This window comes from Mobula birostris, chromosome 21 (assembly GCF_030028105.1).
Source record: "Mobula birostris isolate sMobBir1 chromosome 21, sMobBir1.hap1, whole genome shotgun sequence".
NCBI lineage: Eukaryota > Metazoa > Chordata > Chondrichthyes > Myliobatiformes > Myliobatidae > Mobula > Mobula birostris.
In genome coordinates, this window is record NC_092390.1 from 36,305,082 (window position 1) to 36,318,568 (window position 13,487).

Below are 13,487 nucleotides of genomic sequence, written 5' to 3' on the forward strand. Positions count from 1 at the left end.
ACAATGCAAAAGTTGGGAGTAAACAAATTCTTCTCAGTTTGGCAGACAGTGATCAGTACTGTACTTGGATCCCAGCCATTCACAATCAGCATCAAATATTTGGCTAAGAGGACCAAATGTCTTAATTGCAAATTTAGTGATGATAACGATGGCCTTGTGAATAGGGGCAAGGGTGTAAAGAACCACCAGTGAGATTTGATTAGTTGAGTAACTGAGTAACAAGATGACAGAGACAATATTATATGAAAAAGTTTAAGTTTTACATAAGAGCTTAGGAAATAGGAGCAGGAGTAGCCCAGCTGGCCTGTCGAGCCTGCTCCGCCATTCAGTAAGATCAAGGCTGATCTGGCCATGGACTCATCTCCACCTACCTGCATTTTCCCCATAACCCTTAATTCCCCTACTATGCAAAAATCTATCCAACTTTGTCTTAAATATAATTACTGGGGTACCCTCCACTGCTTCATTGGGTAGAGAATTCCACAGATTCACCACTCTCTGGGAAAAGCAGTTCCTCCTCATCGCCATCCTAAATCTACTCCTCCAAGTCCTGAGGCTCTGTACCATAGTTCTAGTCTCACCTATCAGTGGAAACAACTTTCTTGCCTCTATCTTATCCATTCACTTCAGTGCACAACACTGAAAAGCGCAGTAGAGTATGGTGAGATGGTGAGACATAGCTTAGCTTTGTTGCTCAATGGGGCCTAAGTGTTCAGGTAAACAAGTACTGAAAACCATGAGGCAGGTCCGACAAGCAATTGGTATGCCGGCCTGTTTTGCTGCAGGAGTCGATTACAGGAGTAATGATGTCTTACTTCAGTTACATTGGGCCTTGGATATACTGTACCTGGAGTGATACGTACATTTTTATTCTCCTTAACTACAAAAGATATATTTGTCTTAATGGGAGTGTAGCGAAGGTTCACTAAATTGGTACCACGGATGGAAAATCTGCATATGAGGAGAAATCAATTATATCAGAGCAATAAACAAATTGCTGGAGGAACTCAGCAAGTCAGGTAGCATCTGTGAAGGTAAAATCTCGACTCAAAACATCTGAGAATGTTTTGGGTCAAGGCCCTGCAATGGAAAGCTGCTGAGAAAACACTGAGTACCTCCAGCAAACAACAGGAATTCTGCAGATGCTGGAAATTCAAGCAACACACATCAAAGTTGCTGGTGAACGCAGCAGGCCAAGCAGCATCTCTAGGAAGAGGTACAGTCGACGTTTCGGGCCGAGACCCTTCATCAGGGCTAACTGAAGGAAGAGTTAGTAAGAGATTTGAAAGTGGGAGGGGGAGGGAGAGATCCAAAATGATAGGAGAAGACAGGAGGGGGAGGGATGGAGCCAAGAGCTGGACAGGTGATTGGCAAAGGGGATATGAGAGGATCATGGGACAGGAGGTCCTGGAAGAAAGACAAGGGGGGTAGAAAACCAGAGGATGGGCAAGGGGTATAGTCAGAGGAAGAAAAAGGAGAGTGAGAGAAAGAATGTGTGTATATAAATAAATAACGGATAGGGTACGAGGGGGAGGTGGAGCTCTTGGCTCCATCCCTCCCCCTCCTGTCTTTTCCTATCATTTTGGATCACCCCCTCCCCCTCCCACCTTCAAATCTCTTACTAACTCTTCCTTCAGTTAGTCCTGATGAAGGGTCTCGGCCTGAAACGTTGACTGTACCTCTTCCTAGAGATGCAGCCTGGCCTGCTGCGTTCACCAGCAACTTTGATGTACCTCCAGTAGTTTGTTTTATGCTACCGATTACAGATTCTCTTGTGTCTCCATTTGACTAAACTGGACCTGTATTCCTTCAAGCGTAGAAGAATGTGAGGTCTCGTTGAAATCTGCAGAATTCTTAAAGCCTGTACAGGTTGGATGCAGGGAGAATCTTCCCCTGTCTGAGGACATTGAAACCCAGGCTCACAGTCTCAAAATAAGTGATTGAGATGAAGAAGAATTTCACACTCTGGGTGATGAATCTTTGGAATTCTCTAACTTGGAGTATTATTGAAAGGCAGTTACTGAGGGCTTTTAGAACAAAAAATCTTAGATTTCTGAGAATTGATGTAGTGCTGGAAAGTTGCACAGAAGTAGAAAATTAGCATTGATCTGGATGAATAGTGGAGCAAGCTTAAAAAGACCAAATAGCTGTTTTTGTACCTATTTCTTATATTCTCATGAAATTCCAGCTTTTCAAATTGCATGTTAGTGATGCAAAAAATTTTATAGACTGAAATATAGTTGCATTTTCTAATACAATATTGAACTTCAAGCAAAATATAAACTTAGCTTTGCAAGGTGAATCTTGGGAATCATGGAATTGAAATATTTTGTGCTGGGTAACAGTGAGGTATATTCATCATCATATGATGTTGTTCCTGCTATATGCACTTGTGTTTTGTCTTCTACCTCTGTTTGTCATCTGATATTGATCAGCTGCAGCTAAAAATAGCTCCTTGACAACTGATTTTATCCACTTTACTAGCCTGCTCATTTTCCTGTGTCTCTGGGGTGCAGGTTTTAATACATTTAACATTTCTTTATCATTGAAACTGTTGACTTTCACTGAAATCAATGTTTAAGACAAGTTCGATGTTTATCATTAGCAATGCCTCATCTTTCCTTTTGCACTGATTAAATCACCACAAATACCAGTTTATTGTTTTAAAGGAAATTAAACATTGTACCAAATAGTCAAGCCTTACCACTGTAATTTAGTTGCAGTCTTTACTTTCCTTGTCTCCTCTTTGCAAGGCTCTGCTGCTCACTCAGAGGTGCTTGTATCTCACCCAGGACACAGCTTCCCAGGAAGGGTAAAGGCTGCATGGAAACACCATCATCTCCACATTGAGATTTAAGTAGTCATCTAGATATTCGCATATTCTGAGAGTACTCGCCTTCACAAACCCTAATGCATCTGAATGAAAAAATTCCACCTCAGATCCCCTGTGAATCTCATACCACTTTCCCTAAACCCATCTCTTTTGTTATAGATGCCTAGATTATGGGGAGAAATTTCCTAGTTTCTACTTTTTCAATTCCTCCCATAACTTTGCATGCTTTGCCAGGTGTCTCTCAGCTCCTTCATTTGATGGGAAACAAATCTCATATGGCCAGATTTGGGAACAGCTTCTTTCCAACTGTGATAAGACTGCTGAACGGATCCTGACCTGGATCTGGGCCATACCCTCCAAATATCCGGACCTGCCTCTTGGTTTTTTTGCACTACCTTACTTCCCATTTTTCTATTTTCTATTTATGATTTATAATTTAAATGTTTAATATTTACTATTTTTAACTATTTTTAATATTTAATATTTGTAATCCAGGGAGTGTGAAGTGCAGAATCAAATATCGCTGTGATGATTGTACGTTCTAGTACCAATTGTTTGGCAACAATAAAGTATAAAGTATCAAACTTCTCCATCATATTGTACAGGATGGCCACTGGAACGGCCCACCATACTCCCACTGTGGACTAGTCAATGTATTAAAACATTGTACTACTCCTTCCCTGCTTTTAAATTCCATGCCTTACTAATAAAGGCATGTTTCCTGTGTGTCTTCTTTACAACTTTATCTACTTGTGCTGCCACCTTCAGAGATACTTATTCTGTCTATGTCCATCTGTTCCTCAATACTCCTCCTGGCCCTACAATTTATTGTGTAGTACCTACACTTATTATCCACACAAAGTCCAGCATTGTACACTTATGATGAATAGATTTCATTTGCCAATCTCACCAATTAACTAATATCATCCTGCAGCCGAAGCCTATCCTTTTCAGTAAAATAGTTCAAATTTATTGAACCTATCCTCAAAGGATGACCATGCTATAACCAAGATCACCCTCGTCAACTTTCTGTGCATCCCCTCCATTTGAAATATAATTTCTTAAATGAGGGAATCATAATTGTTCCCAGTACTCTAGACGTTTCCTCACTGATGCCTTGCACAGATGAAGTGAGATTTCCCTACTTTAATATTCCAATCACCTTGAAATGAGGGTAAAAGGCAGCAGAGTGGCACAGCCATTAAGCAATTTCTCTCTGTGGCTACCATGGTAAAGGCTGGCGTCGGAGTCAGAGTCAGCTGGGAAGGGGTACATGGAAATCTCCAGTACAATGAACTGGACTGCTTGTCTCATGAGACCATACAACATAGGAGCAGAATTAGGTTCTTTGTCTCACCAAGTTTGCTCTGCCATTCCATCATGACTGATTTTTCATCCTTCTTAACCCCATTCTCCTACCCTCTCCCCAATAATCAAGACATTCTCAAGATTCTGACACCCTCGATAATCAAGAACCTACCAACCTCTGCTTTAAGTATACCCAGTGACTTTGCTTCTAGAGCTGTTGGTGGCAATAAAGTACACAGTTTCACCACCTTCTAGCTCAAGAAATTCAGACTTATCTCTGTTCTAAATGGATGTCCCCCTATTCTGAGCCTGTGCTCTCTGGTCCTAGACTTCCCCATCATCAGAAACATCATCTCCTTGCCCACTCTATGTAGGTCTTTCAATATTCAGTAGGTTTCAACAAGATCCTCATTTTCCTAAACACCAGCGAATACAGGCACAGAGCTATCTACCTTAACTCCTGGCAGATATTGCAGCAACTCGCATTGAAGTGCATAGCACAGAAGTCTGTGATTGTCAGAGGAATACATCATGATGCATGTGCCCAATTTAAGATAAGCTGAGTCAGGAGTGAGATATCAGTATCACTTTGGGAACCCGATTAATTGCATCTCTTTGCTATTCTGTTACAGGTTTTAGTTCAAAGATTGTATACTTGATCAATAGTTTTAAATTGCAGCTTAATGCATCAGAGCAACATACAAAATGTTGGAGGAACTTGGCAGGCCAGGCAGCATCTATGGAGGGGAATAAATAGTCAACATTTTTGGCCAAGGCCCTTCATCAGGATTATCAGCTTAATGCATCACTTTAGTTTGGTGTTCCTGGAAATGCACAGCACAATATCATTACCTGTGTAACTGATGTCAAACAAAAAAATAGCAATGCTCGGAAAGCTGGTGTGGGGATATCCAAGCCAGTTTCTCAGTAGATAGAAACATAGAAATATAGAAAACCTACAGCACAATACAGGCCCTTTGGCCCACAATGCTGTGCCGTACATGTACTTACTTTAGAAATTACTTCGGGTTACCCATAGCCCTCTAGTTTTCTAAGCTCCATGTACCTATCCAGGAGTCTCTTAAAAGACCCTATCATATCTGCCTCCACCACTGTCGCCAGCAGCCCATTCCACACACTCACCATCCTCTGCATAAAAAAACTTATCCTTGGCATCTCCTTTGTGCCTACTTCCAAGCACCTTAAAACTGTGCCCTCTCGTGTTAGCCATTTCAGCCCTGGGAAAAAAGCCCCTGACTATCCACACGATCAATGCCTCGCATCATCTTGTACACCTCTATCAGGTCACCTCTCATCCTCCGTCACTCCAAGGAGAAAAGGCCAAGTTCACTCAACCTAATCTCATAAGGCATGCTCCCCAATCCAGGCAACATCTGCGTAAATCTCCTCTGCACCCTTTCTATAGTTTCACATTCTTCCTGTAGTGAGGTGACCAGAACTGATGTTAATCTTGGTGGAGTAGATTGCTGTTATGATGTAATTCATGTAAAGCAGCGTAATATAAATGTAAATGGATGCACTTTCTCAGGATTTCATTAATACTGTTCTGACAAATGAAACTTCCATCTTTTACCAGACCCAGCAACAACTTTTCAGCAGGGATTCCCTATCCCCTGACACTAATTCAAACAGGCAAAGAGCACTGGAAAAATTTGACCTCCAAATTTTGCACGAATCCCACCCTTCTGACTCTTTTGCCTATTCATTGCTCTGAAGTTCCTACCCTGCTTTATCTCTGCTCAAATATTGCACCTTTTAAATGTGCCTTCATTCCAAAAGGAATATTAATTGCAGCAAAATGTGTCATTATTTTTACCATCACGAGAGAATCTGCAGATGCTGGAAATCCAAAGCAATGCGTACAAAATGCTGGAAGAATTCAGCAGGCCAGGCGGCATCTATGGAAAAAAATGTATCAGATTTATTAACTAATTTAGCCAAGAAAGTAATCTTCTTAAAGAGTCTAAGACCTGAAGCGTTAAGTGTTTCCCTTTCCACAGATACTGCCTGACCAGCTGAGATCTTCCATCACTTTTTTTGTTTTAATATAGACCTGTTTCTGTTGAAGCTCTCAGAAATATAGTGAAATCCTTCTGCTAGGATGCATCAGATGGACTTGCGTTCCAACTCAGGAATGAAAGTTTAATTTTAGTTTGAGTATACAAATCAAATAGAAATATTTCGTTCATTCTTCCACAGTTGCTTCTCCCAGAAGAAGTGGAAATTCTCGTGTGTGGGAACCCTGAGCTGGATATACGTGCACTACAGAAGATCACACAGTATGAGGGTTATTCGAAGATGCACCCCACAATACGGTGAATAAGTCCATGCTTCTGTTGTCTTTCAGGAGCTCAGTTTTGTAATGGTATCTATTATATATAGAACTTGGCTGGTTTTCTTCTTTTTTCAATATTGCTTCTCTAATACATGCAAATATGTTTAAGTATGTTGCTGAAACATATTTATGATAGGCATATAGCAATTTTATGATCATTGATAGCATTCTGTCCACTTAGACAGATTAGTGAATTCCAGATGCAATCAGGAACAGACACCTATGCGCTCCTGAGGGAGTACCACTTTCTTTTTCTGAGACTTTAGGATACAATTTTGATGTAGTGAGCAAGAAACTTTCATGGTGACCTGGCTGTTAGCTGACCAACTTCCTCTACCACCTTCACGAGAAAAGATGATCTCATCGTTTCAGTTTGCTGATTTCCATAGTTCAAAGCCTCTTCATCAATTGTGCTTTGTGGAGACTTGCAGTTCCCATGATTATTATAGGAGTCTTTATTTATACCCTAGTTAGTTCGTAACTCAGTATTTCCATCTCTCTAAGAGTTTGTTGACCCTCAACGTTAGTTCTGTGGTTTACTCATGGGAAATAGGGACATGAGTAGGATTTGAGCCTGGACTACACCTTGATAAGATCAAAGCTGATCTGCGACCTCAGCTCCATTTTCCCACTCAGTCTCTGTGTCCTTCCATATGATTTCCATAAATCATCAATTGCACTTGAGACAGCATGTTGTATTTGGAATCGTGGCAGTGAGTAACCAGACAAAAGTAAGGAAGAGAGAATTTAAAAAGTTTAATGTGGCTGTGAATGAGGGACAAAGATGATGGCCAGATCGGGCCAAATTGGGCAAATGCAATCTGGCCCAGTAATGCAGTGTCATGTGGCTTTCATTTTCTTTGTGCCAGTATCATGAACTCCATTTCAAGGGTAAAATGGATGAAATACAACACCAGAAGAATTTGGAGAGATAATTAGGTCAAAAGGGAAAAAAAAACTTTTAAACTAGAAAGTGGTTTCTGGAGAATGAGAGCTAGAGAGTTAACATTCAAGGCCTGTTACTTACAGGAAGCTTCCCGGCACAACTATGAATAGATGTTCCACCATTGTAATCCATTATTTTGCCTCTGGGATTTAAGTTCTATTACAGGTCAGGCAATGTGGTTGGAAGTCAGTCTAGGCAGCTATAGTGTCCTGTGCAAATAAATCACTACTGCTCATGAACATTTGCTGCAAAAGTGCGTCTCACCAAGTAATCTAGAGTTATGATTTGTGGACCAAATACATTGCAAAAGAGGGCTTGTTTGTGCCTGCCACTCTGTCTGCAGAAATAGGTACATTTACTAGGGGATTTCTGAGGCATATATCTTCCCGTTCCTGTCAACCCAAGAATCAGAGAATAAGTTATTACATCTGCTGGAATCTGGCCGGCAGACTGGTTCCTCTACAGCAGTATCTGTTTCAGAGATATCCCATGTCACTGCAGTCCTGTACTTTCAAGCCTAAGACCATTTCTAACAGCCTGTGGTATAGTGAACAACTACAGTGTATATTAAATGTATCACTGATCATTATTCCCCAAGACTAAAGCCTTCTTCCACAGAGGAGTAACAAGTACCATGACCATACACACCCTTCATAGCTATTAAATTCTATAAAGTCTTCATAGGAAAGGACTCGCCTGTAAAGTTGATGTCTGGGACAACATTCAGATGGTTAATCAAAAACAAAGTTCTGCATTTACTAGCAATCTGAAGGGAACAGAAAAAAAAACACAGAATACTCAACAGGACCAGAAGCATTTCGGGAGAAAAGAAGCAAGTTGAATGCCTTCTACCAAAACCGATGATAAATCAACCTGAAATATCGGGTCAGGTCTTATGGATTTCTCAGACACGAGGAAATCTGCAGATGTTGGAAATTCAAGCAACACACACAAAAAATGCTGGTGAACGCAGCAGGCCAGGCAGCATCTATAGGAAGAGGTACAGTCGACGTTTCGGGCCGAGACCCTTCGTCAGGACTAACTGAAAGAAAAAATAGTAGGAGATTTTGGCAAGCTTATGGATCTCTAGCAGCCACATGTAGTGCGCGTGATAGACTTCTTTGTTGATACACTGCCACGTGGGAAGACACAGTGTTCTGCAGGTCTCATGCCAGCACAGTCAGTGGTGAATCCAGAGTAAGTTCATGACATCAGTGAGCTGAGGAGCCAAGTTCACTTAATTACCGACCCTTCAGCAAAACCCAGATATAGCTCAAAATTTAAAAGCTAAGTTTAGTTCTTTAAAAATGTCAAAGGTCTTGACACTTATAGTATAAATGTTTATATTTTTAATCTGTATTTGCTTTAGGTAAGTAACAATATGTATTATTCAAGTTAATTTAGTTAATTTTAATTATTCAGATCGATTTTAACTGTTTTTTTAAAATAAATCATCATTCAAACTTCTTTCAAAAAAAAAGAAGCGACTGAAGCAAATGCCCAAACCGTGCTCTTACTATTAGGCTTCCCTTTAGCGTGGTAATAAATCTAACAGGAATGACTCTCGCATAATTTTCCAATCCTCATGCATTCATATTAGCCAAGTAAGTGTTCAAAAAAAAAAGATAAATGAGCAAAATTTCTGTCACTGGAGCAGAACAGTCTCTCCTTACTCTGCACTCTGCAGTGGGCTACAGGTCCAATGGACAAATGAGTCCTCCAGTGCTGGCATGAAAGCTCACAGAATGGTTTTGACTGCAGATAACACGTGCTCCCAGATAGCACGCCTATATATCAGTATTGTAGCCATCCATTTTACTGATCCATGCTGAGTTTGTACTGGCTATGTAACTACAATGCCAATATAAGCACATAACCTCATTGTTGAAACAAATGTATAACTATTGCATACATTAACTAAGACATTATGAATACATGCTCCAGTATAAATTTTGTTGTCACTTTAGTGCCTCGATTATTCTTTGGTAGGTGCTTCTGGGACGTGGTTTGGGGATTCAGTCTCGAGCTCCAGAAACAATTTCTACATTTTACTACTGGAAGTGATCGAGTTCCAGTGGGAGGGCTTGCTGATCTTAGTTTTAAAATCACAAAGTTTGATGTGCCCACTGACTGGTAAGATGTCTTTTTTTTTAAGCGGTTGCAATTAATCTCAGCAAAGAAGCATTTACATACAACATTGTTTGCATCGAGATTGCCAAAGCATACGATTTTCTTGTATTGGCTAAGGTATTGCGTCCAGTGGAATTTCCTCCACCATATCCCACCACATTGCGTACTGATGAAAGGTCATCGATTTGAAACATTAATTGCATCTTTCTCCACTGCTGCTACCTGGCCTGTTGAGTGTTTTCATTTGCTAACTTGGAGTGGTATAGTAACGTAGCTGTCTGTATAACACCATTACAGTACCAGCGACCTGAGTTCAATGTCTGCCGTTGTCTGTAAGGAGTTCGTATGTTCTCCCCATGACTCCATGAGTTTCCCTCCAGGTCCTCCAGTTTCATCCCACATTCCAAAGATTGGTAGGTTAATCGGTCATGTGGGTGGAATTCAATGGTGCAGGCTCATCGGGCTGGGCTGTATCTCTCTATTTAAATTTATTTAAATATCAATTTATTTTACTTCAGGTTTTCAGCATGTGCAGCATCTTACTTTTGGATATCATTACATATGTCCAACAGCCTCAGTGCCACACCTTAACGAAACCTGCAATATCTATAGACCCGTGAAATGAGGTTTATTGTAAATGACAATGCACTTTGGAATATGTTTGTTTTATGTCTGATTACATAAACCATACTAAGCACAGCACAAGTTCTCATGTAATAATTATATGTGTCCACTTGAAAAAGCATTTCTAAAATTCCTGTCACTGGTTCTACAGGTTACCAGTCGCCCACACCTGTTTCAATCAGCTCTGCCTGCCTCCATACAAGAATAAGAAAGAACTGAAGCAGAAGCTAATCATTGCTATTTCAAATGCAGAGGGGTTTGGACTGGAATAACAACTTTTTTTTTAAGTGGACCTTTTAATACAGAATTATAACCTAAGTTTTGTATAATTTACTTGTTGAAAATGGACTCTCACTTAAAGTGGACCCAAGTTGTACCTCTTTTAGTTTCATTATAGTCATTCACCATCATTATATGATATGGGCCATCATGGTCATTCCATGACCGTGATTATTCTTGGCAAAGTTTTCTACAGAAGTGGTTTGCCATTGCCTTCTGGGTAATGTCTTTATGAGATGGATGATTCCAGCCAATATGGCAGCAACTCAATGTATAAAAGCTTGCAGACATGGTCAGGGGGTTCAGTTATTCAAACCAAACATCAGAATAGGGAAGAAATGTGATCTAAGTTACTCTGACTGTGGATTGATTGTTGGTACCAGGTGGGGTGGATTAAGTAGCTCAGAAACTGTGGATCTCTTGGGATTTTCATACAGAACCATCTCTAGAGTTTACAGAGAATGGTGCAAAAAAATAAAAAAAACATTCAGTGAGAGGCAGTTCTGTGGACAAAATCGTCTTGTTAATGAGAGAGGTCACAGGAGAATGGCCGGACTGATTCATGCTGACAGGAAGGGAACAGTTACAACAGTGGTGTGTGGAAGAGCGTTTCTAAATGCACGACACATCAAACGCTGAAGTGATGATCTACAGCAGCAGAAGACTATGAACAGACCGGAGGTGTCTAATGACGTGACCACTGAGTGTAATCTCTCCACTTCGACCCAATGACAGTGATCTCTCTCATTCAAAATGCAAACCAAAGTGCGTATAAGAAGCAAAATCCTGCTGGCTGATCTGAAACAGAAATGCACTGTTAACTTAATAATAACTAAAGAAACAAGAAGCCAGACAAGGAGCAGGAATATTTATTTTCACTGTGATGGTGCTGAACGTTTGTCCTTGCCTGGCCCTGCAACTATATCTATTTCTCCTTTCTATGAACAACTGGGTGGATATGTAAAACAACTGAAATTAATTGCAATAACAACCAATTCCCTCAAAACAATCCTCTAAGAGGGAGATAGCAAACTGAAATTCTTTTTATAGATTGTATTTACAAAGCTGATGACAGAATATTAAAATTTGATACAGGCAACTCAGTAATGTGCTACTTTAATTTTCACCCACCAGTTCTTACAATATAATGTACTTCATAATCATTTAACACCCAGAGAAGTCTTTGAAGAAATGGAACATAACGTAGGTGATGATGTACCATCAAAGTTTCACACATATGAAGCAACAGTTGTAATAAATTGGTAAATGTCCCATTCTACATAGAGCTAGACATTTTCTTGGAGGTTCTATTACCAGATTTGATAACCTAACAGAGTGACAATATTAATTGATTTCTTGCTGCTACAATGAGGTTAATTCTTTAATGTCACAGTGATGAGAGTGGTAGTTCAGCTGTTCAGCCATTGTCTAAAAAGTTATTTTGAAAAATTCAAAGTTTATGCTTAATATACATACATACACTGAGTATATATTTGTAATGTTCTGCTGCTGTAGTCCATCCATTTCATGTTTTAACTTGTGTGTTCAGAGATACTCTGCTGTACACCACTGTTGTAACATGTGGTTACTTGAGTTACTGTTGCCTTCCTGTTAGCTTGTTAATCAGTCTGGCCTTTCTCCTCTAACTTCTCTCATTAACAAGGTGTTTTTTGTACGTTCAGAGATGCTCTCCTGCAAATCACTGTTGTGACGCAGGGTTATTTGAGTTACTGTCGTCCTCCTGTCAGCTTGAACCACTCTGACTATTCTCTTATTAACAAGGCATTTTCACCCACAACACTGCTGCTCACTGGATGTTTTTGCTTTTTGCACTATTCTCTGTAAACACTGGGGACTGTTGTACATGAAAATCCCAGGAGATCAGCAGTTTCGGAGATAATCAAACGACTCTGTCTGACACCAACAATCATTCCATGGTCAAAGTCACTTAGATCAGACTTCTTCCTCATTCTGATGTCTGGTCTGAACAACAACTGAACCTCTTCACCATGTCTGTATGCTTTTTTGCATTGAGTTACTGCCACATTATTGGCTGACTAGATATTTGCATTAATGAATAGGTGTAGCTAATAAAGTAGCCACTAAGTATATGTCAAGTGTATCAAGGGTTATGAACCAGGATGGGTAAATTAAATTAATATACATTTCAACCGTAGTCTAATTAAAATGCAAGACAGAAATTGAATTGTATATTTCTGTTTCTATAACTTGGTGTAATAGATTTCCACTGGAAGTTCAGGAATAGGATCTCAAGAGGTATGTGTTCATACCTTTGTATATTCTTTAGGGAAGGAAATCAACCATTCAAACACATATGATTCTTATCTACAAATTACCCTTATCACAGAAATATGGTTGATTCTTAACTGCACTCTAAAAATAGCCACAGAATTCAAGAGCAAATTAGAGTTGGGTTATAATTGTTTCCCTTTATCCTTCCTGTGAACAAATATGAAGAAAGATTCTAATACAGTCTGCCACTGTGCAATGCATAGAAATAATCTAAGGTGTATAACTTATAATGTATTTTGCTTCTGGTGGAAAAAAGTAATCTGAACCATTTATCGAAAAAAAAAACAACTTTTAATCATATGAATTTGAAAGCATTGGTTTAGATAATACTGTTTTATTTTACATCAAAAATTTGGTTGACCAGCAATGTAAGAAAACTGAATCTGAAATTTTGTGCACCAACCATGCTGGTATTTTATTGCATATGATTTATCAATTTAGTGACTTGTAGATGAGACAGAAAGACATTTTTGTTATAATTTTCAGTTTTATTCAGACCACCAAGCCAATGTCTGTTTCTCCCCCGCCCCTACCACCACTATTTCCCTGTTTTTTTAGTATTTCATAACAGTTCTTCATTTTGTCATCTATTGAAAGTGATGCCCTCAATCATCACTTCTGGTATGCATTTCACCAAAATAATTCTCATGATAAAGAAAGTTCTCTAATCCTCCATTCTGTTTTAGTCCTAATTTTGA

At 39.6% G+C, this 13,487-nt stretch overlaps 1 protein-coding gene across 1 annotated transcript in view; it reads left to right on the forward strand.

Moving 5' to 3' along the window:
• The window catches only part of hectd2 (HECT domain containing 2), a 131,425-nt gene extending 120,956 nt beyond the window's left edge, over window positions 1–10,469 (forward strand). Inside the window, exons 19-21 of the mRNA XM_072239745.1 lie at window positions 6,362–6,477; window positions 9,433–9,576; window positions 10,349–10,469. Coding sequence (XP_072095846.1) covers window positions 6,362–6,477; window positions 9,433–9,576; window positions 10,349–10,469 — 381 coding nt within the window. The remainder of the gene's footprint in view (window positions 1–6,361; window positions 6,478–9,432; window positions 9,577–10,348) is intronic.
• The last annotated feature ends 3,018 nt before the right edge of the window (window positions 10,470–13,487 follow it).